Here is a 27494-nt window from a genome sequence, read left to right on the forward strand (position 1 = left end):
ATAAGTGTTCAAGAGATCGAGAGAGAAAAACTGACTTGGAGTGGTAGGTGAAACTCTGCCCTCAGGGGTTAGGGATTATATATACATTTACAACTCCTAAAGTACAAAGCATTACAAGCTCTTAAACTACAGCTGCATTCAGTACTCTTAAATATATTAAGAATGGCTAGAGATCACCATTTGGCACTTAGAACCCAATGAACCTGTAGTCCCAAGTGCTAACATGTCAATGCAGACTTATTTCTACATTCCTGCACTCACCGGTAGGTGGTTTCTGGAAGGAGATCTTTGATAATGTGGGAGGTGGTATTGCCCACAGTGATGCTAGTGTCTCCAGTATCAATATTGTAAGCAAGGATTTCAGATCCATTATTGCACGGCTCTTCCCAGTTCAGTACAAGGCACACAAAAGGTGAATCGGGATAGGCATTGAGGGTCTCCTCTTCCTGGACACAGAGAGTGGAGACAGGGTCAGGGGCAGATGCTGGTGTCTGGCAAAGAACAAGCTCACTGTATGGTCCTGCGCCAGCTTGATTGATGGCCTAAAAAGCAGAACAGGGAGACAAATCCACATTATACCATTAGCACATTCTAATGTCTCCAGGTTAGTTGTCATTCAAAAACTGTAAAGTTATGCACAATTTACTTCTAGAAACGCAGAGAGAAATAAACCCTAAATATGTTCACTTAAATCTAATGACTACTTTCCAAAAAATGCCAATCACATCTTTTCTGTGAATAAAGCAAAAATAACATCACCATCATTACCTCTTATGAAAAATAATTTTTAATGTAACAAGTCATATTTGTACAACCCACTTCAGTTTACATATTATTTGATGTGATCTTCAAAATAATTAGCTGAGGTAGAAATTAACTGGCAAGTATTCTTATCTGCCTTTCACAGAGGAGGTAAGGTAAAGTTAGATCAAATAACTCAGAATTCCAGATTTAGAGAAAAATTTGGGACTGGAACTCAATAATCTGAGTGTTAATTCTAGTGCTGCCCTGAAAGAGCTAGATTTCTTTTTCAAAGACTTCTATTATTTCCTATGTCAATGATAAACTCATATCTGAAGTTAATCCTCAGCCTTCATCTGACTTTACCTCAAAGAAAGAGGTGGCACCTTGATCAGTTACTTTTTTTTTTTCTTGTGAGTTTCTATTTTTATTTGAGGTAACCTTGGCTTACATCACTGTGCATGATTCAGGGGAACAGGTTCACACCTTCTCAGATGTGCATCACCACTTCCCATCCACCCCTTTGTCACATATCATTGCCCCCCCGCCCCTTGTCACTTTCTTTCCACGCTCACATTCCCCCTCTAGTAGCCTCAATTCTGCAGTTGTTTCTAGACTTTGGTTTAGTTCTGTCAATAATTGTTTTGTTTCTCTTTGTACCACATATAAGTGCAATTATCTCATTTGTTTTTCTCCTTCTGACTTATTTCACTCAGCATAATCCTATCCAATTTCATGGCAGGGGTTCATTTTTTCCTATAAAGCTGAGTAGTTTTCCATTAAGTATATCCCCCCCCCACATCCTCTTATCCAGCCCTATCTTTGGACACTTAGGTTGTTACCATATCTTGGCTACTGTAAATAGTGCTGCAAAAAACATAGGAGTGCATATATCAAATTGTGTTTTTGCATAAAATTTATCTTTGGATAAATGCCTAGGAGTGAAACTGTTGGACCATATGTTGTATCTATTTTTGCTATTTTGAGAAACCTTCATACTGTTTTCCATAGGGGCTGGACCAACCTATAGTACCAGTGTACGAGGCTTTCTTTTCCTTTACACTGTTGCCAATATTTGTTATTTACATTTTTTTGATATGGGCCATTCTCACAGGAGTGAAGGGGTATCTCATTATGGTTTTTATTTACATTTTCCTGATGTTCATTGATGATGAACATTTCCACATGCCTGTTGGCCCTCTGTAGGTATTCTTTGGTGAAATGTCTATTTAGCTCCTCTGTCCACTTTTTGATTGGGTTTTCTGTTCTCTTTTTATTGAATTGTATGAATTCTTTGCAGATCTTGGATATAAGCCCCTTGTTAGATATACGCTGTGCAAATATTTTCTCCCATTCAGTGGGATGTCTGTTTTAATGATACGTTTCTTTCACTGTGTGGAAGTATTTTAGTTTGATATAGTTCCATTTCTTTATCTTTGCTGGAGTTGAGTCCTCAAAGACAGCCTGGAAACCAACATCACGTAGTGTTTTGGCTATGTTTTCTTATGCATTTAATGGATTCTTAGCTTTCAAATGCTTACTTGGTTTTGGAACCCATATTCTTGTTTCTACTTATTTGCTGCTGCTTCTCAATCACCTTTGCTACTCATTCCTGAAATCTATCAACACTGGAGGGCACCAGGTTCAGGTTTTAGACACCTTCTTCTTTTCTATCTCTGTTCAAACTCTCAGAAATCTCCTCTTATCTAAAAGGGAAAAAGGCCATTCAAATCTTACTCCCAAATTCATTAGTGTAACTCAGACCTCTACCTTAAATGCCAGTCTAGTGTATCCAACTGCCTTCTGACTAGCTCCACCTGAATGTCAAATTGGCACCTCAAACTCAACTGTCCAGAGAGCTTCTCCTCCCCATAAAATCCTATGGTACCTCAAATAGTTTCCCTACCCTCCAGGCTCTTCAGTTCATATCTCTGAGTCATCACTGGACATGTTTCTTCCTCTCATACCCCCACTAGGCACTCAGCATAGCCTGAATCATCCTAGCGTAAGTACATGCTCTATCTGGTTACTCTGACGATCTCCTAACTGGAAACAGTGGACACCCTTGTTCTATAGTCTTTCTTCCAAGCAAGCAGAGTAATACTGTTCAAATTCCATCAATAGCCTCCTACCCTATTTAGAATAAACTCTGAAGTCCTCACATCAGCTATAAGACTTCCCCAATCTGCTAACCACCACCACCAGCCTCCCAAAGGATTCATCACCAGGTGCCTCCATCATTTACTATGCTCCCCCCACAGTGTGTCTGCCCTATACTGGCTTCCTTGCTCTTCCACAAGGACACCAAGTTTGGTCCCACCCCAGGGTTCTGCAACTTGTTTTTCTCACAAATAGAAAATATTTGGCTGCCTCCCTATAAAAATGAATGTACTCTAAAACCCATTTCTCATTTACTTCATAGGAGAGTTTATTCAGACCATTACAAAACTAAAGGAAAGTAGTTTGAGCTCTTAATTCAAAAAAATTTTAATTTCCGTACATTACTATTTCAAAGAAGCAAATTAAAAGGCATTTGCTATCAAATTACTGTTGAAACTCTAATATTTTGCCATATCTAATGCTATTTCATGACAACACCTCAACTCTGGTAAAATTTTAATGTCAAACTATTTTAAGGACATGTATTTAGAGATTTTATTTTTGGATACAAATTCATCATAAGGGCAGAAAAATATCATGGAGACTAACGTTTATATCAACTAAGGCTTTAGATTACCATGTGACAGAAGGAAAAGAACATGGTTTTTAAGCATTGGAATTTAGTCCAAACCTTGATTTCATTATCTACAAATAGTGTGATCTTAGACAAATTAATATTCTGAGTTTGTTTCCTTAGATGTAAAGTGAGAATAGTAACATCTAATTCATGGAATTATTCTACAGATTAAATTGGTTAACAGGAAAAGCCTTCATAAAGTATCAGGCCAACAGTGTTCTCTTCCCCCCTGGGAAAATCGAGAACAAAACAGCACTTTTACAACTTAAAAAAACAAAAAACCCTTTTTATTTAGAAATTGAGATTTATAGAGAAGGTACAAAAACTGCACAAAAACATTTAAATATATCTCTTACCTTGCTTTTCCGAACACCTTATATATTAACATCTTCTGTAGGTACAGAATGATCAAAACCAGGAAACTAACACTGGTACAATATAGACCTGATTTGACTCTTAATTTTTCACATTTTATTTTTCCAAGTTCCCACTGTTTTTCACTTTTTGTTCAATGGAAAAGGCTTTCTTGATTTATACCACTTCCTCTTAATCAAAGGAAACAATTTAAAAGCATCTATTTAACTAAATAATAGTATGGTTGTAATATATGTCTCATGTGACTAGATTGCTTTGGTATTTACTAATTAAAATATTCCTAAGGACAATAGAAAAATCAAAAAAATTTCTGACACAAATAAGAAATGTTTGTTTTTTTATATAAAAACAAGTGTATATACAGTATATATTATAAGAAATATTTGTGTGTGTGTGTGTGTGTATATATATATAAGGAATTTTCATGAAAACACAGTATATAGGTATATTAAAACCAAGGTCAAATGACTAAATTGCTTTTGGACCCTAGAGCACAAAAGATAAAAAAACATTATTTAACTTTCTCTTTGAGGTTTGTATTTACAAACTCTGTATTTGCAGATGACCCAGTCTTAGCAAATAAAACATTAACCTTGAGCAGAGCTCCAAGACCAGCCAGAGTCAGGAAAATGCAATTGCAAGCAAGGGTCAGGGGTGGTGGTTGGAGGGCTGCAGCACTACCCAGAGGCTAGCAGCCCACAAGCAGAAAAGCAAAACTCCAGTTTTCTGAAAAATTCCAGTTATCTAAAAAATAGCCTCTTCATGTTTATCCATGTATGAACTGACCTGTAACTAGTCCATGGACATCAGCCAAGTCCACATTTCTTTGCCCAGGCTTGCTTTCAGCCAATAAAATTTAAATCCTTTGTTCTGATCCTCAGTCCCCAAAGCCTACATAATCTCGTTTCCTTTCTTAACCAGGGAGGCCGATTTGAGTTTATCTCCTGTCTCCTTGCCAATGGATTCGCAAAATGTTCTTTTCTCAAAACCTGGTGTCATGGTATGTCAGCCTCTATGCATACTGCTCCTGCTCAGTAACAGTGACAGTGGTTTAATTTTTTTTTTTTTTATAGAGGCATGCTTTATTTATTTGTTTGCTGGTTTGTTTGTTTGTTTTTTTGTTTATACATGCACTGGGTACAGTCAGAAGTGCGGGAGGGTGAGAGAATTCACCAGAGCCAGAGCGGGGAGCAGAGCAGGCAGAAGGACCGAAGTACACTGCTGAGGGGAGCAGCGGGCGGCAGGAGAGGTCTGCACGCCATGTGGGACCCTCCTCCGGTGGCCGGAGAGCAGCCGGGGATCGAACCGGCGCCGCAGAGGCCGCGGGCAGCTTCGCAACCCAGCGCTCAACCGTTGCGCCACCGGGGAGGCCCCGACAGTGGTTTAATTTTTAAGGTACTAATACTCAAAAGAATTTTAAGGGTTTAATATGACTTTGTAGTAATGTCAAATAAAAATAATTCACATTTGATCCACAGATACCAAGAAATTAATAGAGGTTGAGGACATGCTTTTCCTGGCAGTATTTCTTTAGCACAGAAACTGTGGTCTTAAAAGTACTATCTCCTTCATAGGGTCTGGGTAATTTTGTGACAAGAGACATATAAAAATATTTTCTCTACTATCAAAACAGAAGGCAGGCATTATTATTACGTAGGCTCTATTCTTACCAATATATCTTTTAAATTGCAGTTTTGGGAAGTGACAATATTTACCCTCAAAGGAAAAAGGTAGTAGAACAACACTGTAAAGAGAGACCAAAACTCAAAACAGTGAAGTTCCTTCCTGTGGTGGCAGACAGTTCTTTATTTATATCCTGTCTTGTTCCAAAAACAGGAGGGTAGTGGATAATTTAACCTTTTGCCAATGACTCAGCATCACTATTATAAAGATCAGGTAGTGTGGTGTGACCCTGACTCACTGACAAAGGGTTAATTATGTCCCAGGTGCTCCATTCAAGAAGGAAGAAGGTGCATATAAGAGTTTAATCATAAATGTTTATATTAAAGCAGTCTTAAGAATTTAATAGAAAATGTTTGGGAAAACTAAATTATCCAGGGAATATTTTCTCCAAATAGGCCAGAGACATTGAGTGTCAACAAACTTGTGATAAGCAATTTGATCCATGACTTAAATCAGGTGGAAACCTCAATCCTGCATCTTTGCGTCTTCATTTAAATTTAACTGTGTGTGAAGATGACATTCTTTTTTTTTTTTTAAGATTTATTTATACACGCACTGGGAAGTCAGAAGCACAGGAGAGTGAGAGAATTCACCAGAGCCAGAGCCGGGAACATTACAGGCAGACTGACAAAATACACTGCTGAGGGGAGCAGTGGGCGAGACAGGAGAGGTCTGCCGCACCATGTGGGACCCTTGCCAGCAGCCAGGGATGGAACTGGAGCTATAAAGGCTGAGAGCAGCTTCACAGCCCAGCGCTCAACCACTGCGTCACCAGGGGAGGCCCAAGATGACATTCTTCAAAGTCAAGGATTACATCTGATTTATCTTTGCATCTCTTCCCTTTGTCTTTTTAATCATCCTTTGATTCTGGCACAAAGTAATGCTTAAAAAATGATACTAAACAATGGAAAGAATGGGCAAAGAACTGTTTTCTTAGGATAATAAAGCTTTAAAAAGGAGGAACCGCATTACTCAAGTGAATAAAGGAAAGATAAACTCATGACTATTGTCACTCTTAGGGACTATATTATGAGCCATTTTTTCTTAATGTTATTTTATTTGGACTCCCAAGTAGAAACTTACACACAACCAGCCTTGTCAATGTTCTCAGGGAAGTAGGAGGTGGTTTCTCTAAATTGAATGCAGACTAGTCCAAATTAGTCTAATATTTGTTTTTGACTTCATTTAACAACTGGCATATGAATTTTCTGTCATGCCAGTTTTGTGGCTTTCCACTGAAATGCGCTTTCAGGAGCACACACACGGCAGGCATTTTCTATAAGGAGCTCTGCCACTTTTGCCTTGGACTTGGTCATTTACTCAGTGAATTGACAATCAAGACAACAAAGGTGGTGCAAAGTAGAGTGGAGAAAAATCTAGTTTTGTTCTTATGTGTCAGACATTTATTGTAAAATACCAAAACAATTTTTCATACCAAATAAATTTAATTAAATTTATTTTTTTAAATAAAAGTTTCCTTTACCATCCTTTTCAGAGCAACATCTGAATAACGTTAACCTACCTGTAGTCTACAGCAATACTGTGCAGCAGGCAACAGATCCCTAATCTCGAAGCCAGCGTCTGTCCCATGGTAAATGAGTTCTAAGGATTCTTCATCTTCTCCCCATTCCAATCTGTACTCTGAGATATCAGCACCAGAGCTCTCAGGACTCTGGAAAGCAGAATTCCATGTTTGTGAATAATTCAATTAACAAGAAAATTCTATGAGGCCTGCTTTCAATGGACTAAACTGGGAAACAGGGCAATATGCCCCAGGATATTTCAAGCACATATGAAAGAAAGGCACAAAACAGAAATTCAATATCTGGCCATGGTAAATTTTCACAACTCTAAATGGCAGAAGCAAATACCAAAGAAGACTGATGTGTAAAAACCACCTACATGAGAATTTTGGCTTTTTTGAGTTCCCCATAAGTTGCAAGAGTGTAGGGAAAGTAAAAGAGACAGAAATTTGATGTAGAGCATGTGCTTGACTTACCTCCCAACTCACTAGGACACATCCATCAGGTGTAAAAGAGATACAAGGGGCCCTGCATTGTCCAGGGGGCCCTGCAGCAGTGGTAATTTCTGAGACATCAGAATAAGGACCATACTACAAGAGAAGAGCACATGCCAATTTGTATGTACTTACGTGTGTACACAGACACCTATAACCAAATAAAGCCCAGGTTAACACTATCATCAGTATAATCGATTAAAAAATATTATCTAATAATTTTCACTTTCAACTGAATGTGTATAAAGTTTTCTCCTACATACATTCCCTGAGTAGTAAATGTCTATTATATATATGATTATTTTCCTTCATTCAAAGGATGAGAAGATTATTTTGCCAAACATTTTTATCTTACTGTCACATCAGAAACATAGACATGCTGGTTGTTGACACCCCATGGCATGCTACTTCAGTATTTCTCAGAGGACATTAAAGAAAAGCAAGTCAGATGCATACTGGTTAATTTTTAATGCATGAAATCTACTTGGAATTGTTGGTTATCACATTCTGAACATTTCTTTTAGTTACTGGCATTTTCCATTTTGAAAACAAATGTTCCTATTAGTGTTTTCTCAGAATATCCCTACCATGTCAACTACATAAAGGTCTACACTGCATTCCTCTTCATATTAGCATCAGTGACCACATGACTCAGCACCAACCATCACCAGATACTTAAAACGTTTTGAGAGAGCCATAACCACCTATCCAAACAGCAAAACATGTGATACTTCAAAGAATGGGGCAAAGAGTCAAATAATATAATTTCCAGGCTGATGTAGTGTAATATAATTTCCAGGCTGATGCTTTTCAAAATAGGAAGAAGAGAAAACATAACAACAATAAAACCCACACCTCTCACAATTTTCAACATAAACTTACAAAGACGCTGGGGTAGGTCTATGGAGTGGGAGGGAAACTCTCTAAGAAATGGACCTCAGAAGGGGGTGTTTACAAGTCAAATATATATAGCTAACTTCCAATATAACAGAAATAAAACAAGGTTGAAACCCTTCTTTTATATGATAAATTAAAGAGGAGACAAAGTAAATTTCCCATCAGTCTAGTTGGATTTATCAACTATGACAGAGATCCCTTAAAATGCTGGGGAATAGGGCAAAACTAGCAAAATTAAGTTCCCACAGCATCTGTGATCATGACTGACTATTCTCTTTTTACTTATATAAGTTACAAAATACCGGCTTATTTATCTTCTCTGCAATTCAGTTTTATTGCTCAGTGCCGTGTTTTTTTAAAATTTAAATATCGGCATTGTGTCTGTAATACATTCCTAATGGGAATCCAACTCCCGTTAGAAAAAATCCAACTCCTGTTAAAGATTTGAGATCCAACTTCAGACCAAGTGTTTTCAAGGACAGCTGTGGTTAACTTAAAACAGACTAAAGCAAGTCCTACCAGTTTTTGGATCACCTAGTTCTTATTATGAATCTCTCCCAAACCTCTCTGCAACTGCAAAAAACTAAAAATGAAGAATAAATACCTCTGGGATATATTATAGAAATATATAGTTTCAATCTCTGACATCCCACTCGGACAACTGCAATGGAGCAGTGGCAGGAAAGGCTAGAGAGTTCTACAATCTTCACTTGAAATGAAATGAAAACAAACAAGCTGAGACATGGCTTGGTAATTCAGATGATGGTACAGGAAGATTATGTAGGTCTACTTTCTCAAACTGATTAATATAGTCAATGAGAAAACAGGACATTATTTTTTAAATCACCAAAAGTATATAAAGTATGATGTTCTTATTAACCTTGAACTCAAAAGACCGGCATGAGGACAAAAGAAAGGAATTTCCAATGCTGGGTCTATATGAAATTACAAAATCCAAGTCAGAAAGATGATTTTATATACACTCCTTTAATGGTTACCAAGGTTCAACAGATAGTGCTGAGGAATTTCAGGAAGGTAAATGGAAAAGTGCTAGCACCTTCTATTTTGATCACGATGCATGTAACCCTTTACTCACCCCTCCATCATTCAGAGCCCTCACCCGGAAGCGATACACAGTTCCGGGAAGTAGGTTGCCAACGGTGCACTCCAGGTCTGGTCCGTGGTACACCTCTGAAGCGACAGCCTCAGGCTCCGTCATCTCTACACTGTACTCTGAGACCTCACAGCCACTTTCAGAGGCAGGGACATCTGGGAATGAAGAATGCTTTTTATTTTAGGATTATTTTTGCTTCCAGTTGACCATCTCAGACCAGATTCCCCACAAGGTCTCCAAAAACATCTTGCATATGGCCTGTCCTCAGTGTGTCTCATACTAAAGGATTCTCCTCACCCCCAAAAAGATATAAAAGAAAAAGCTTCTAAATGATGTTATTCATATACTCCTAAGCAAGTACATCTAATCACATTAATAAAATAATTAGAGTAGGACCATCAGGCAAATTTCTTCACATTCAAAGACTAGAAAAGGAAGAAGCAGAAGGAAGAAAATCTCTTTAATTTAAAACCAAAGGACACGTGAAATCAAGATAGAGGATCCAAAGCTGACTTAGTATTTTATTTTAGACATGGGGGTATAGTGAGAGTGTTCCGTAGGTTTACAGTTGCAAATGCACATGCTGCAAACTGCTGATGCGACAGAAAGGCTGACGCAGCTCAAATCATTCTGTAAAACACCAAGACCCACATACAACAAAGCAGCAAAGACAAGGAGGACTTTGATGTTACCTGATGAATCACTTTTCGGTTTGAACTCTAAACTGAACACAACTTTTCTTTTATGGATAAAGTTGAAATTTTCTTTAAAAGACTGTCTGCTCTAAACCATTCTCTAGAATAGTGTCCTCCAAAGGGTAGAGGAAGAAAAATGTGGGCAGCATCAGAAGGAGCAGTGGGAAGAGCGACAGTTGGGGAGAACACAATCTCAAGCCAACAAACATTAAAGGGAATATGGACATTTTCAACTGAAAACAAAAAACAAACAAAAAAAAAACCATGATCTTCAGAAGGAAGACTTGAAACTTAATGATAAAGTATTAAGTCTTAAACTCAATCTACAACCGTCCAAGCTGTCAATGTTAATGTGAAGATTTGTTCACTCACCCCACTCTAAGTGGACTTCTTTGTGCTTTGGTCTACCCAAAACCCTCGGTGGTCGACACTGACCTGGTGCAATGCTTAGTGTGCGAACAGGGAGACTTTCAGAACACTGCAGGAGAAACACCAGAGAGAATCATCTCTTAGTTACCTTGAATTTATAAACAGGCAAATTTCACTCATAACTGTAAATGCTACCAAGGGGAGGTGGGAGGGTTGCACATTGAATATGTATGTTTTGTTTTTCTTTTTTTAATGCAATAAGATCTTGTGCATGTGTTTTTAGTGTGGACATAAATTGCACATGACACTGGTAAAAATGATTATTTCTAGCCAGGTTTGTAGCTGTGTGTTGTAGGTCCTATGTACTCAATTATTTTTCTTTAAACCAAAATTGGAAAGACCCTTCATAAGGACAGAAGAGAACACAGAACAACAGCTGGATGAAATTTTTAAACGGTGCCATAAATAGCCAACCATCCACATACAGAGCAGAAAAGCAAATGAAGTATTAATCAACTGAGTCTGACATTAACCAGCAGGTTCTGCTAATGCTAAAATAAATACACCTTCTTTTTGCAGAATCTGGTTGGTTAAGGTTGTGGAAGTTGACCCCTTGTTCAGACAGAAGAAAACAAGGTAGAGCTATGTAGCTCAATCAAACTCCATCTTCTTCCTGAGAAGTGCTGCAGAGATGTGTTCTACACATTCACACTGTGCCCTATACCACCTCTGTGCTCTCTTGCCTGTAAGAGGAATTGCTGATAATCTGTGCCTTTGATGTGGATATACCTCACCCTGGGAGGCACTCCAGAGAGTTCCAGCACTGCCTCCTAAGAACAGACTGACTGAACCTTTTTGTCATAAGGACTCATTTTATGAGCAATCTAGACATGCCATTACTATATCCTCCGCTGGAAAAGCGAGCTGAGGATGATGCTGGAGGTGGGTTGAATGCAAAATTAGGCAATCTAATGGCATGTAGTAGTATGTTGAAAAGTCAACCCAAGCACATGGCTGTAAGCCAGCATCTCTCCCTCCTAACTCTAATGGCTTCACATTATAATGTTAGACATCCCTACACTGAAAATGTCTGCTACCATCATGCCTGTCACCCACTTTCTGATTGTTAAAGCCATTTAGATAACTATTTCATACCTAGAGTACTTCTTGTGTATTCATTAGGTTATTTGAGCTTCTGAGAACACCGTGTGGTTAAAAGCAAATATCCTTAAATGTTAATTAGTTGGTCTAAGTTATATAAATAGAAGAAAAAAGGGAAGAGCTGCTGCTTACAGATATGTAAGCTGACAGCAGTCACAGCAGGTGGCATTCAGCGTGGCCACCACAGGTTTATACAGCTTTTACAACAATTCTCCAGCAGATGGCAGTAGAGCACCTTGAACAAGGTGTGCCACTCACAAAATTGCCAGAGGTGGTAGCAGCAGAGGTGTAGGAAGTCCTAGCTTTTTAACTCCAAATTCTATGCTTTTACGTTATTGCAATAACTGAGGTTCTTCTTATTTAGCTAATGAAAGTTCCAGAAAACACTCAATTTTTAACTGTCACAGAAGAACATGCCAAAGATTTCTGATCAAGAACTAAGTGACAATGTATCTGAAAATAACACATTCAGCTGAGAAACATTTGGGTCCATGTTTTATTTACTCCAAAGCAAAATTTTTTAAATATAGTTTTCATTTCTTGAGATGATACCATGGGGTGTTGCATCACCAAGATACATTTTTTAATTGGAATTTTATGCTGATGTTATAGACAGGTTGTCTGAATTTAACCAAAGGTAGATGTTTACTTGTATACCGGGATTAAAAAAACAAAACAAAACAAAAACCCAACCAACCTGACTGTGTCCACCAGTACTGATGCAGCACGCTCGGAGTTTGTACAAAGTGCCTGGTTTCAAGTGGGTAAAAGTATATTCTGTGGCCGATCCACTGTATGCCACTTCCCATTGACTCGCTGTAAAATAAGACTTGTCTATGAGTTTATGGCTTTTGTGAAAGTATAATAGTATCAACCATTACTGATAAGAAAAAGCTCTAAGTGGTTTCCATGAAAACCAACATCTCCCCCTCCCCTTTTTTTTTGCAACGGCCAAAGGGCTCTCTTTCCATTTCCTCGACAAAGTTAAATACCAGAAAAACACAGGAGTCATTTTTTATACTTAGTGCGGCTGTAAGGCTAGACTACTTAATATCACCATTATTACATTTGCCGACAATGAGATTTGGATGATAGAAATAATATGAAATCTAGTTGGCAATAGGGAGGGGGCAATTGCAAAAGGCGACAGTGCTGTGCCAAGAGAGCTTAAGTGCTTCTGGTATGAGATGGTCTCCGGGCCAGCTGGGTATGGCTGAGAGAAGGCTGCTCAGGTATGAGATTTTTGATAACTTTGGGGTGCTGACCTGCTAGAGGTCACAAAGAATAAAACAGCCCAATTACAGTGTCTGTCCTTTGGGTAAAGATCTGCTATTTTCAGAGAGTCCCTCTAAAAAGACAGAAATGCCTGGAAGGTTGACAAGTTAAAGATGAAACACTCACTGTGACCCAGTTATCTCACCATTTCTGGGGATTAAAATAAAGAAAGCAGGGTCACTGGGGATTGGGGACGTGTGGGTGGCCACAAAGTTAATGTCGCTGGGGGAAAAGCACCTGGGGTGACTCTGACTGGCTGCCTGCCTCACAGCTGGGCCCCAGGATGACTCTTTTCCTACTCTGTCTACTCCCAGTAAGGCCATTTTTTTCTAGTTGGCTATTTTACAGAAGTGTTTTACTCCATGAAGTTGTTTTAAGGAAACACTTTCACCCTATTTCATGATGTTTTACTAAAGAAACTTCAACAAATTCTCTTGGATGCCTATTTGACAGGACTTACTAAATAAGTCACATGCACCGGGGCCTGTGAGAAAGGGGACTATGAAAGACAAACCCATTATTGATTAGAAAAACTGGAAACAGGGACAACCGTAAAGGTTCAATTCATGACCCATGTAACGCACCAGCAAAGTTGCTGACTTAGTAGAGAATGGCAACTCCGTTTCATTTGTCAACACTGGTCAAGAGAGTCATGACAACAACAGTCCCTTGCTTATTATACATGATTTCCCTACTAGGTAGGTTTTCTAATATAAAACAAACTAAATTCAACGTTTGGCATTCAATATGTCAAGAAAAGCTGTGTCCATCCACCTCAAAGCATTCTCACGTTTTCAACTTAAAACAGGAACAGATTGACGGGAAAAACAAAGCACTCCAGGTGGTGACCGTGGCACAGGATAAAAGGCAAGCCACACACCTGCATGGCCTGCGGTCACTGTTAACAGGTCCTATGTGTTGTTGGTTTTTTTTGCTATATGCATGTACCCCTTTTTTCGCATTAATGATTACAGTGATTATAGAGAGATGAGAGATGTCATTTTAAAGTTCTAATGATTACAGTTTTTTTTCGCTTAGCCTAAAGAATTTTATTAGAAGGATGATCTATTAAAAGGTACTATAGCTAAGTAATTTATTTTTCTTAACCCCCCCTACCCACCACCTATCTCAGTAATTAGATTTCTAACATTGTCCTGCTTTAATCCACATTGTGACTATTAATGACAGATAATCTAAATATAGACTTCTTTTACACTTGTAGTAAAAGGGTGACATTTGTCACTAGCCCACAGTGATGCCATATGTTGTCTGTCATTGCTATACAAGGGAATTTGTAGATTACAGAACCTGTTTCCATCCCTCACCTTATCCTTCCTGCTGATTACTTCTGACACTCTCTGCTTATAACAATTTCCAGATAAAGTGTGCCCAAAGAGGGGATGAAAAGTTTAATTTCCTACTAGGACCAGTGGTTTAAATAAAATAAAAATGATAAAAATGTACATTTCAAGTAGAATTTGATCCCAGTTTTTGATAGAGGAAAACTGTTAATATGGAATTAAGGTTTTTAAATTGTAATAGCTGTCATTAGAATTATGATTCTATTAGAACTGATTGCCCATGGTTACTATGCAGGTGTTTATCACACAAGAAAATAGGGTTTGCTACTGGGGATTTGAGTAAAACAATTTCCAAAAACTTCACCTTCAGAATTTCCATCCGTAATCTCCAACAAATACTTGAGTATTTCTGAACCACCATTGTCCTTTGGAGGATCTGGAGAGTAAGCAAATGACTTATTAGTTGTAAACAGGTACTGATTTTTATTGGTAAATATAATTAGAACACATAAAATCACATACTATATTAATTCTGGACTTAAACAAAAGGCACAATAACTAATGCATTATTTCTTCCAACCCCTTTCTTGGAAAACAAAAGAAATCTTGAATAATATCAAATTATTCAAAGTTCTTCAGGCTAGGAATGTCAGAGAATTAACATTTACTTGGTGAAACATGAGCAACACTCAAAATATGGATTGACTTTTCTAAAAGTCATGGTAATAAACTTATTTTCAGCATTCTGAAGCCAGCTCTTTAACATTTAGTGCCTTTTATATAAGACGAAATGTGTATATATACTTTTTGTTTTATTTCACTTATAAGAGACCAGAGTCTTTTAAAAGCAGGTAAGGGAAGGCAAAGTACTAAATTTATTAACAAAATAAATCTTATTTTATTTATAAACAAATTATTAGTATAATAAATCTGTTCCATCACAGTTTGTCACTAAGCAAACTTTACAACCCAAGTGAACCTGACATAAAAACCAGAATTGTGCATCAATAAGAAAATGCACCAAAGGGGTAGTCTGAAGAAGAGGTTCCAGCTTATTACTACAGCCCTGTGGCGACTTGGATATTTAGCCTACATCTATCTCTGCCTACAAGGGGTTTCTTCTCTGAGCAGAAAAATACCTTGCATTATACATTTCAGGACTATGAAGAATTTACTTCTATCACCAGTCAGGCATCTCTCTATTTTAGAGACACCCTCAGTTTACTGATAGATTTAGGAATTTCACTTCACTTTGCCTCTTACCTGGCATTTTCATATTTCAGGAACAGATATTTACAACGAGTATAGAGTGAAATAGCATATAATTAAAGAGAGTAGAAATTCACTGTTGACAGAACTTTCTAGCATTTTCAGAAACAAAAACTTGACAGTCTGGCAAAAGCAGTTTATCTTAATCATATCCATCTTCCAGGGAAATGTGATATCCTAGTAATTCTGCCTCAAAATTACTGGGTAACTTAAAACAGTTATCTTTCAGTAATTGGTCCCCAATAATGGTTAAATAATGTCATGATTACCTTACATTACTTGGTGCCAGGGAAAATATTTTAGATTTCTACTTATTTTTGGACTCTAAAGTTGTTATATTATTAGTGATAATTACATATATTATAAAAGTTTTACATAAAGTTACAAATGTTTATGATCCATAGAACAGAGGCAAGCCACAGTGCCCTGTACCAGATACCCCTCGTATGATAAACTTCAAAATGAAAAATCATTGAAGTTCATGACTTCTGGTTACATAGAACAACAAAAACTAAGGCATTCTGTTATGTCAAAATTTAATTATGATATACTGAAATTTTAAAATTTACTTTCAATATTAATTTTATAAATCAGTTTTTTATACTAAACACTTCCAACTTTTAAGGGAAAACTATTGAAGAAAAACATCTATTCAGGGGTTATTATTATATATTCAACTCAACAGAACATTACAAATATTGGAGGAAAAAAGTAATACAGGGAAAGTCATTAAAATAAATGACAGGCTCTTAACAGTGCCCATTTTACCAATTTATGAAATTTTCACATTATCTTTCAAGTGTATTCCAAACATGTAAAATGCCCTGAAATAATACTAGTATTTATTGTGTCACTACTAAAATTCTTAGAAAACTGTCTGAAAAGTAGCAACAGCAGCAAAACATACCCCATTTGACACTGAAACCATGAGATGTAACTGGTCCTTTAGTGAGGGGTCTTGTAGGAGGTCCAGGCCTGTCAGGACTGGTCGTACAAACCAAAACTTCACTTGGACAGCTTTTCCCTTCCATGTTAGAAGCGGTCAGCTATAAGACAATCAAGAAAACATGAACAAGCTTTAGATTTCAGTTTCTGAGTGAAAGATGGCTTTTCAGCATGGCAAGGTCGAGGCATCCATAAACTCAGACAAAGGGAACACACACATGCATATTTTCTCTCTTTCAATCTCAAACTGCTGATATATAAATGTTTTTTATGGAATACTTATTTTCAGTATAGTTGACTGTTAACAAAAATACAAGGTGGGCTTTAGCTAAAAATATTTTTACCCTCTCAAGACCTAAAATCCAAACCCCCAAACCAGTATGTCTCTATCTAGTTAAAACTGTTCTGTGAAAGGAGGAAGGGACTAGAGTGTGAGGGGGAAGTACCTATTTAAGAGTAAGGCAATGCCCCCTCATGGGAAAATGCTAGCAATGTGCTTATACTTCTCAAGCCAGAGTCAAGTAACAGGGTTTTAAAAACATATCAAAAAACTATCATTTTCCTCAAAGACAGTCCAGTTGATAATTTCTTGAGTGACTACTATGTTCCAAATAACACCACTTGGTGCCCCCAAATTAGAGAAGGGTGGAATGAGAATACACCTTTGTCTCCCCAAAATGCACAAGGTTGAGGTAGAAACAGGTAGCGCATGGCGCAGCTGACAGGCTCTTCTGTATCGGTGGCTGCAAAGCTGGCTACAACACAAAGTCCTACAGTGACACTAACAGTGGTTGTTAATGACTAAAGCATAGCCTAAGTGGGGACGGGATGAGAGAGAGAACAGGAAATAATATGGATAGAAGAGAAAGAAAAAGGGAGAGTAAGAGAAAAATTATTAAAAGGAGAAATCTCAGAGAAAGGTGTGCAGCGCAGGTGAGGGAAAGACGAAGGAGCACTGGGTTTGGGGCCTTCAGGTGAGGGCATCTGGCCACATGTCATGCAATTCATTACAGCACACAAGGACAAAGTGGATTTGAAAGTGAAAGCATAGTGTGCAACTTACAAATTTTATTTTAAAATGTACAGTGTTGTGAACTTGAAAATAACATAACTCATAGAGTCAATCTGAAACCATAAATGGGTGAACAATAAAATAGCTTCACTTTTAAGCAGTTCAGGTAACAACATGACTGACTCACCCTGAATTTATACTGTGTGCTTCTTTTGAGATTTTTCACAGTACAGGTTAAATCCTCTCCAGTGTATTTTGGGTGGAAAAGGTTATCCTGAAAAGGCAAAGCCAGAAAGAAACATCAGTATCATAAAATCTGGGCATTAAGTACTTTGGCATGTAGGATTTTTATATTGCCTCTTCCCATTGTCACCACTGGCCAGAGGTCTGGCAGCTACTGCAGAATAATTATCAGCAGCCATTGGCACTGTGCAGAGTGGTCTCACCTTAAGGAAAAATTTAACTCTATTACACTGTCATAGATCCTGGGTCTGGTCAGCTGTTGATTGTGAGGCTTACAAATATTTGAATGAAAATAAGACTCTCTCTTTGAGAGAATGTAAATTTGCTTTAGAATAGATGCCACATATGTTTTTCTCACAGAGCAAACTTTTCCTGGTTACAATAAGCATTTTAAAACAAAGAATTTAACCACCAAGCAGTACTATGTGACAAAGCAGTATGTACTTCTAAAAAAATGTACTGAGGTCATCATGTTGGGCTGCAATGTGCTGGGCAGTAAACTGTGTCTGAGGTGTCTGACCCCACAGTGTCCTCTTCTGACCAAGGGAGAAAGGACAGTTTGGATGGGGAAGACAATGATTTAAGAAGATAAATATTCCACTAAAAGCTGAATGTATAGAATTCATTCCATAATATTCTCGAATATCCAAGCATACATCCATCCATTCACCAAATACTGGTGCATCTATGCACCAGGTCTTCTTGCACACTTGGCTCATCATTGCCCAGGAATTAAGTCTCACCCACAAGAAACTTATATGCCAATTGGAAAAAATGATTAAAAAACCCCCTAATATAAAGCCTGTTATATAGTGGTAGGCGCTATGCTGAAAAATAAATCTGGGTGAGAGGACAGATGTGGAGTTAGAGAGAAGTTGCTTTCTACAGTTGTGCAAGTTAAATAAGGAGCCACATGTGGCCCTTTAAATTTAAATACAAATAAAAATTTAGTTCCTTGGGCCCACAAGTCATATCAAGTGTTTGATAGCCATGTGTAGTTAGGCACTATCTTACCAGACAACACAAATTATAATCAGAGCACATCTGCTGTGTTTAAGGAAAGACCAGCAGTTTCCAGAACTACAGTGGCAGAAAGGTGGGTAGTAATGTAGACCCCCCATTGTGTGGGATGCAGTAGTGTTATGAGAGCTCTGGTTTTCATGCTGAAGAAAAGGGGAGGAACTGGGATGGAAGGGTTCTTAACAAAGCACAGCCATGCCTGTACTTGTGTTTAACAAGATCGTTCAGGCTTCCTGTGGAGAACACTGTGTGCAGTAAGGGTGAAGGCAGGGGAAGTACTTCAGAGGCACTGAAATAATCAGGCCTGAGATGATAGTGGTTTGTAGATGGGTAGCTAAGGAGATGCTGAGAAACAGTCAGATTATTGGATAATTTTTGAAGGAAGATTTCAAAGGATTTGCTGACTGCTTGTATATTGGTTAAGGATTTCAAAGGGTTTCTGGTGTTCCCAACTGAAAGAACAAGAAATGCCACTGACTATGCTGAAAGCCTACGGAAAAGACAGGTTGCTGATGATGGTAGAAGTAGTGGCAGAAATTAAGAGTATGGTTTTCAATTTATGTAGCTAATGTAATTTCACGGTGCCATGTATTGATAACAATTCTGATTTATACAGAACACACGCCAAGGGTATACAATCTGTGAGACTTACATTTTCATCCTCCTGGATTTCCAAAGTATAAGTAACCACTTCCTCAGGTGAACAGCCTTCTGATTTATTCCACTGCAGTGTGATCCATGTGACCCCAGCTCGAACAAGTCTTGGTGCAGAGGGCATCTGAGGAATGTTTCCTAGTGTGTACCATACCACCTCCTGGCTGTACCCACTGTAGAGAAGACAAACCCAGTGAGAGACGCACTGAGGAGAATGTGAGGAGTCCTGGCATTTTATGGAGGAAGAATAAGGCTTCTGCCCAACTGGCTTGGGCTGGAAAGTCTGGGGCCGACAGGCTAGGCAAGCAAAGGCAGGCGAGGATCCTTTGTGATCCCTTACCCCAAACAAACATGTTCAGTTTGCCCTATTTCCTCTTTCAGTCTGCTATTAGAAAAGGATACCATACGATAGGACCATATATCTATTTATTTTCAATTCCCTTTTTTTTTTTTAAGATTTATTTATTTATTTATACAAGCACTGGGTACAGTCAGAAGCGCAGGAGGGTGAGAGAATTCACCACAGCCAGAGCGGGGAGCAGAGCAGGCAGAAGGATTGAAGCACACTGCTGAGGGGAGCAGCGGGTGGCAGGAGAGGTCTGCGCGCCATGTGGGACCCTCACCCGGGGGGCCGGGGATTGAACTGGCGCTACAGAGGCTGCGGGCAGCTTTGCAACCCAGCCCTCAACCGCTGTGCCACTAGGGGAGGCCCTTTATTTTCAATTCTTTTGTTGAAGCAATATCACATAACATGACATGTTCAGGTGTGCATCATTATAAATCAATGTCTGTATTAATTGTTAAGTTCACCACTAAAAATCCAATTTTATATTGATAACTTCTTTTTCCCAAAAGCACCCAACAGAAAGCACAGCATAAACATGATGTGTAGAGTTTACCAAGCCATGAGCCCAGCTTCCAAGGAGCTGTCAACTTAATGTGAGCACAAAAATTCTGTTAATGAAATAAATGTTTGATGATATACAAACTATATACAATGCTATTTTTTAAAAAGTTAATAGGTGCCTCTAATTCATTTATTAATCCTGGAACCATAAGACCTTTATCATTATGGTCTTTCCTTTTTTATTAGTGAGGTAACCTGGGTTTACAACGCTGGGAGTGGGTTCATACCTCCTCCGTGGTATATCTCATGATCCAGCAATTCCACTCCTTAGAACTGATCCAAAGAATTTAGAAACACTAATTGGAAAGGATTTATGCTCCCCTATGTTCACTGAAGCACAATCATCAAGTTATGGAAACAGGTAACCAAGGAACAGTGGTGGATTAGGAAGATGCAGTACACAGACATGATACAATATGGCTTTTTCAATGAGTGGATTCTGTATTTTCATACAGTGGCGATCATGGATGGGGAGGGAGAGCTGCAAAACCTGGTGATGTCAACAGGTTCTTTAGGCTGGATAAAAGATTGGGGACCAATGACATGCTGGTTCTTTAAGAAGATTTTCAAGAAGAGTGATGAAACAAAGCTTTCCCCTAATCAACGTTATCCAGGAAGCGCAATGGAAACATGGCCTTTTCAAAGGCTCCTCAATCCCCTGACTCTCCACAGTAGACAGGTTCTTGTCTTTCTCCTGCAGCCTGGAGGCAAACAGTGGGGTCCTAGACAGCCCATGTTTCCTTGAATCCTGTCAGTTTGACAACAATGGCTTTCCCAGCAACTTTTTTTTTTTCTGTTCAGGAAACACACATAATTGAAAAAGGCAGCTGAATGTGTAGCTTGCTGAAGTGATGAAAGAAAAAGGCATGTGGTCTAAAAAAATAATGTCCCAAGAGGGATTCCTCTCAAAATCTGTACTGTTATTTTCATCTTGGCTCCCAGAGACCCTAGTGAGACCTTTGCGTTACAGCTCGCAAGCATGTAAAAAGGCCACACAGTAGCATGCATCACCTCAGAAAAAATCTCTACCCTCTGATTAGGAGTCCCTCTCTGAAAATCTCAAGTTGGTTCAGTGTGGAGGCAGCTGGCGCCCTCATGCCTTCAAGAAACGCGAGAGGAAGACTCAGGATCACAGACAGACATTTAGCAGCCTGAGAACACAGCAACATCATACCTGGTGCCAATGTCATTCCGAGCGGCCAGCCTGAAGGTGTATCCCATTGCCGGACAAAGCTTCGTCAACTTGTAGTGCTTCTGGCTTCCGAAGAAGCACTGTCTGAAACCACTGTTTCTTTTTCCCTAAGAGAAGACAGTGAAAGAATGCACACGGTTTTTAGAAAATAAATAACTGTGAGGAAATGAAGAGGCATTTTGAATTGTGTTTAATTTCCAAGTTTGGATGAACAGAAGCCAGAGAAGGAAAGTGTCCAGGAAAGCTGTCGCACACCAAGGACTCTCCGGTGAGACATCATCGTGTAATCACAGGGCATGGCAGACTGTCCTGTCACCAAGATGGGGAACACACTGTACACGTGGTGTGTCTAGAGGCGCTCCATGTTAATGAAATTAAAAAGATCCATAAAGCCTCAAGTTAAGGATCACAACTTTTAGATCAGCTTCCTGACTTGGGTTGGTGAAACTGCCCAATCTCGCCAAACACGAGGAAGCCTGTGGCTGCAGGGGACCTGCCAGCACCACAGCTGCATAGCCTTTCCCAGTAACTGCCGAGCTCCTGAAGGCCAGACCCTGTGACTGAGTGCGCACAACCCTTCCAGTATTCTCTTCTCCTTTGCAGGAGTCCCCAACCCTGCACCTCTACATCCCAGTGATGGTGAGCTATTTGTTCACTGTCCCCTAAACACTGGGCATGTGCTGTGACTCATCTTGTCTACATCTGCCTTCCTCATAATGGTGATTTGGACAACTGGAAGCTTAATCAAAGCTTTTGGCGTTAAACTGAATGTCTGATAAGCATTTAGAACATTGGTTGAATTCATCTGTATGTGTATTAGCTATCTTAAGTTTCTTATGAAGCTGAAAACATTTTAAATGCCTTCCTAGCCTTATGATGTTTCAAATTCCCTGAAATAAAAAGAAAACACTACAGTGGGTTTACTTTATAGATTTATGAGTCATGAGGAAAAAAAAAAAAAGCTTTACTACCCTATGCCATGCTCAGGGGCATGGAACACTCAAATCAGCAGTTTGCTACAGCAAATATTTTATACCCATAATCCACAGGATTTTATCTATGTTTATCTATGGGGACTTACTCTTGGTTGGTTCATGCAAAAGAAAACCACATGCTAATGCTGAATGAATCTTAGCATTCTAATTAGATGGTCAGGCCCAAGGCCCTTAGGAATATATTTGAAGTTCTCAAATTATTTTATAAAGAACAAGGAAAGCACATTTTTCTCCTAAACAAATTTAGCATTTCTTTCCTTCAAGCAGGTCTCCAAATACTAGTAAAACATATCCCAGTTGAAGTTTAATTAAAAATAAAATAAACATAAAACTAGCTTTCAGCCTCACCAGGGTGAACAGTTTAAAAACAACCATGCCATATTCATCCTCAAACCACCCCTCCCTGAACCAGGTGGTATCCTTTTCATGGAAGGAAGTAGAAGTCTTAATAGTCTTTAAGATCCAAAATTCATTCTAGCAGTGGTTCAAAGTACATTCAGGTGCAGTGATGGAAAAATAAAGGCAAAAAAAGGCAAAATATTTTCAGCTGCTACTTGAGCAAAGTCACTGTAGCTGCCATATCATATCACGTCCTTACACTTATTTTGACCTTGAGTGTTAAGGTTGCTGCAGACGATTTATTCATAGAAAACCATTTATGCATACATTTACATAATTACACCCGGCATCTGATTACACTCAACGCTCCCCCTGGTATGTTCTGTATCCATTTCAGGCTGTAGCGTGATCTACCTTCTTTCCGCCTCTATTTCTGAGCTCAGAGTAAACAGTCAAGAAAGGCACATCCTGCCTCCACGGAAGCTTCATCCCTTCCAAACCCCACATTGGCTCCCCTTCAATGCCTCGTTTTTCCTATTTCTTTGTTTGGTCTCCTTTGCCCATTTCTGGTGCTTAGAACTACAGCCAGTAAATAAGTCAGTCTGTTCCTTACTAGGTTGATTTGCTTTAATATGATGAAAACCACACTGTGACTGAAGTAACAAAAAAAAGCAGGGATGCATCAATGATGGCAGCTAGACTTTTTTTTAAGGACCATAGCATTACACTAAAAAATTGAGGGAAAAGGCATTCTGTGACTTTCAAGACACTTTCCTATATTGCTAAGATTTTTTTGACTTTCCACTTTAGTACTAGGAATACTTACTAAACAAACTCCAACTTAGTTAGACAAAGCATATTAAATTTCCCATCTGAACATCTTCCAGGACAGACTACTATGTGCATGGATCTTAGGAACATGTAAAAAGGCCCAGAGTTGATGGGTCTTTGGAATCAAGCTTTAGAAACAGTATCTGTAATCTGAAGGGGTAAATGGACAAATAGTTGAGAGTTTAAAGAAACAAGGCTTATTGGTGAATTTTAATAAATCACTGAGAATAAAGTAAAAACAAGAGAAAGCCGGTTAGCAAAATATTTCTGACAAGGGAAACATCTGAATTAAAGGTAATACTCCTGCGTGATATGGAGTCAAAGATAAAAAGGGTAGCTGGGGGAAAAAATTAATGTTTACAAGTCACTGCAGTGCAGAAGTGATCTACAGCTGAGAGGTTAGCAGGTACAGATGGACAATAGCACTGGCAACTTATGCATCTGCCTAGTTTTCTACTATAGACTGTGCCAGGCTCTCCATGGATGGCAGGAGGCTCAGGCATTAGAGTGAGTACACTTCAAAGGGATAGGTGATTTGGAAAATCTGTAACCAAGCGGGAGCCCAGGTTGCAAAACAGGATTCATAAATAAACTGTTACCCATGTTTTCCTATCAACAGAAATGGACGGGATTAAAAAGAAAAAAAGGATAATGCTTTAGAAATTGAAAGATTCAGATGAAATGATTCAAACAAACTTGCAGGAATGATGCGAGTGTTTATCAGAAATTAAATACGTCCAAGCTGTTACTATCAGTGAAGTTTTACAGAGGGCAAATCATAAACACCTGCATTTCATAGGCGTCTCCAAATGATTTTGAGAGATTATAATCTGTGGCATATTCTTGCTTCTTATAAATTCTAATTTCGATTATATAGGATTACTGAGATATACTAGCTTTACTTAGAAAGAATATTTGCTTTTCAATAATTTAAAGTCAGCTTCATGCAAAGTTTCCTACTAAAACTTGGTCCTAATAGAAACGGGGTAAATATCATGACACTTTTCAGGTCTGTAGTCATCAAAAATCTGCTCAAAGACTGACAGTAGGGATACTGGAGGCCCCTGCTAGTCCTGGGCGGTTATTGCTTCTAGGCCACAGCGGTCTGTCACAAGGAGGGGGTAAAAGGGGTGCTCAGGTGGCGGCCAGCCCACTGGGACGATCTCCTGTGAGCTCCTATGATGAGCATTACAATTCCTCTTCCCTGGGAAGGAACGAAAACTTCACCCAAGTAGAGAAAGCCAAGAGGAGGTTCAAGCCCATATCCGTGACCATTCTGGAGCAGACACAGCCACTGGGCTGCACTTGACATGAAGCAACATTCATGTTCTGAACTAGCTTTCTACTGCATGTGCCTACGAGCCACAAAGGCAGGTTTTCAGGCTTCACTGGCTTGTTTCCACTCATAATCTCGGGCATGCCTAAATGCTGTGTCTACAGCACACACTGAGTTCATTCAAGGACATGCTAATCTTCATTAGAATGTGGGAGAAATCTTGGGATACAAACCAACTATGCACAGATAAACTTCAAGGTGCTGATTCTGGCATGGGTGAGGCATGACAAACCTGGGCTGCTTTCTTTTTCAGCTGTGTGTTCCTCTTCTCGCCTGACTGAAATCACAATTCTTGCTAGTTTATTATCATGCTGCAGACTGACTTCACCTGAGAGCACTGGTTCAGCACCTCCAGCCTTGGTTGGATGGAAATGTCCTTTGACCTGGGCTCAGGGTGCCGTCTTCTACTTCTGGACAAAACTGCTCTCCAGGAAAGCCCTCAGTCGGCCAGCATGCTGTCTCATGTACGTATCACATGTCACACTTACCCTTTTCAGGCTTGAGGTCCCCAGCTTTCCCCATCTCCTCTTTCTTACCATTCAACAAAAAATAAATGGCGTATAATCTACATTCTAGACCCCACTGGACCAGCTGATTCCCCATTCCCTCTAGCATGCTTCCGGCAGCCCCCTTAGAACATTGCGATTCCACCACATAGTCCATGCCTCTTTTCAGTTCTGAATTCACATACTAAAGGAAATCACCATGGTGAGGGGAAATCCTAGTCTTTTAACACTTAGAGTGTAAACTGTCAGCACCTGTCCCTCCTCTATCCTCATCCTCACTCCTCATTCAGAAGGGCCACACATCTGGTTACGAGTCCTAGTAATCAGAGTACAGGTGCTCTTCTAGGTCCTAACAAGATTCCTGCTCAATCCTGAAGATGTCAAGTGCCTCCATTTCCTTATTAACTCTGATAGGGCAGAGGAAAGGCAGGGGGAGGAAGAAGCGAGGGGGAGTATACACAGTGTAGACGCTTGTGTGGCTATAGAGCAGAGATGACTCATCTTGGAAACATTTTTCAAGATATGTTAATAACTTCAGGGACAAAATCTTAGGGGCTAGGGGAGGATGTCTCATCAAACATCATTTCATTCTTTAAAATGAAATTTGGAGATAAATTAGAAATCTCAAAGATTTTAAATATTTTAAGGGACATTTCTCATTTTTTTACTTCATCTTCTGTGCTTTAACTACCTATGTGATCATTTTCCTATTTCTTTCTATTCTACAATTAAATACATTAAATTTAGTTTAAAATAAGATTATAAATGTATTAATTATCCTCTCGAAGGAAAATAAAAGTGGCATACAACTGTTACTCCTGTGAGTCACCTCCAAAACAGTACATATGATCCTGCTTTTCCAGTGCAACAACTGAGGCAGAGGCATTAATTGGTGGAAATCTGCTTATCTTTTGGCTCCCTGTCCTTATCACTAGGCAGTAGGCAGTGATCTCCATCTGTTCCCTGGGAAGACCAGGGTGTGAGCACTTCAGAAGCTCGCCCTGCACTGGTGTAGGGTCCCCAGTCCCATCTTACCCGCCATGTCCCTGGGTATATACCTTTCCTCCTCCTGCCTCTGCCTAGAACACTTGGAAGAGCAGCAGGGATAGGAAAAAGAACTGCACTGTACTTTCATAGTCCAAAGACTTGTATCTACCAGTTTTAGGGCACAGTATGTAAAACATTCTGTATTACACAAAGATAAAGGAGAACACAGGCTTGTTAATTGTTTCTCAGGACAAGAGAAGCCTTATGTCGCATGGTGACAGTTTTAAACATGTCCAAAAATTCTCTGATACTCTATTCAATGAGGAGCAAAGCCTCTGGACCCTTCCCTTTTTGGATGGGGAGACTCTCTCGTAGCTTCCAGAATGGAGCAGACATGAAGCAGAGTGACTTCCAAGATTAGGTCGGAAAAGGTGATGAGTCTCTGTCTCCCAGAACACTCACTTTTGCAATATTGACTTCTCTGAGGCTCTCATGCTATAAGGAAACCCCAAAGTCCCATCCAAGGCAGCAGTGACCACAAGACTTGTGAGTGATGTTCCTTCCAGAAGATCTCGACTCCCCAGCTACTTAGGTTTCCCAATGGAAGCTCCAGAAAGTGTAGAACAGAGACAGGTCATTCCCCAGTGCCCTACCAAATGCCCAGCGAAAAATTCTTGAGCATAATGAAGTAACTATTTTAAGCCAGTAAGTTTTGAAATGATTTGTTATGCAACACCACACTCTGATATCCACACATGTTCACAGTATGAAACGCATCTGTAAACTCTGACAAATTTCTCTTGCACGATAAACAACCAGGAGGTAACTGAGTGGAAGGGTGAATGCTAGTACACAAAAATGTTTGATATATGCTTTAATAGTGGTTTCTATTT

At 39.2% G+C, this 27494-nt stretch overlaps 1 protein-coding gene across 1 annotated transcript in view; it reads right to left on the minus strand.

Annotated features, from left to right (window-relative positions):
* Positions 1-27494, minus strand: part of FNDC3B (fibronectin type III domain containing 3B) — a gene marked incomplete at its 5' end in the record, with an annotated part of 243117 nt that overhangs the window by 38180 nt on the left and 177443 nt on the right. Inside the window, 11 exons of the mRNA XM_084232401.1 lie at positions 262-542; positions 7059-7208; positions 7536-7649; positions 9547-9719; positions 10632-10737; positions 12487-12605; positions 14730-14801; positions 16542-16680; positions 17779-17865; positions 19507-19681; positions 21590-21714. Of these exons, the coding sequence (XP_084088527.1) occupies positions 262-542; positions 7059-7208; positions 7536-7649; positions 9547-9719; positions 10632-10737; positions 12487-12605; positions 14730-14801; positions 16542-16680; positions 17779-17865; positions 19507-19681; positions 21590-21714 (1541 nt within the window). The remainder of the gene's footprint in view (positions 1-261; positions 543-7058; positions 7209-7535; positions 7650-9546; positions 9720-10631; positions 10738-12486; positions 12606-14729; positions 14802-16541; positions 16681-17778; positions 17866-19506; positions 19682-21589; positions 21715-27494) is intronic.

Source organism: Talpa europaea, assembly GCF_964194135.1.
Source record: "Talpa europaea genome assembly, chromosome: 4".
In the NCBI taxonomy this organism is placed as follows: Eukaryota; Metazoa; Chordata; class Mammalia; order Eulipotyphla; family Talpidae; genus Talpa; species Talpa europaea.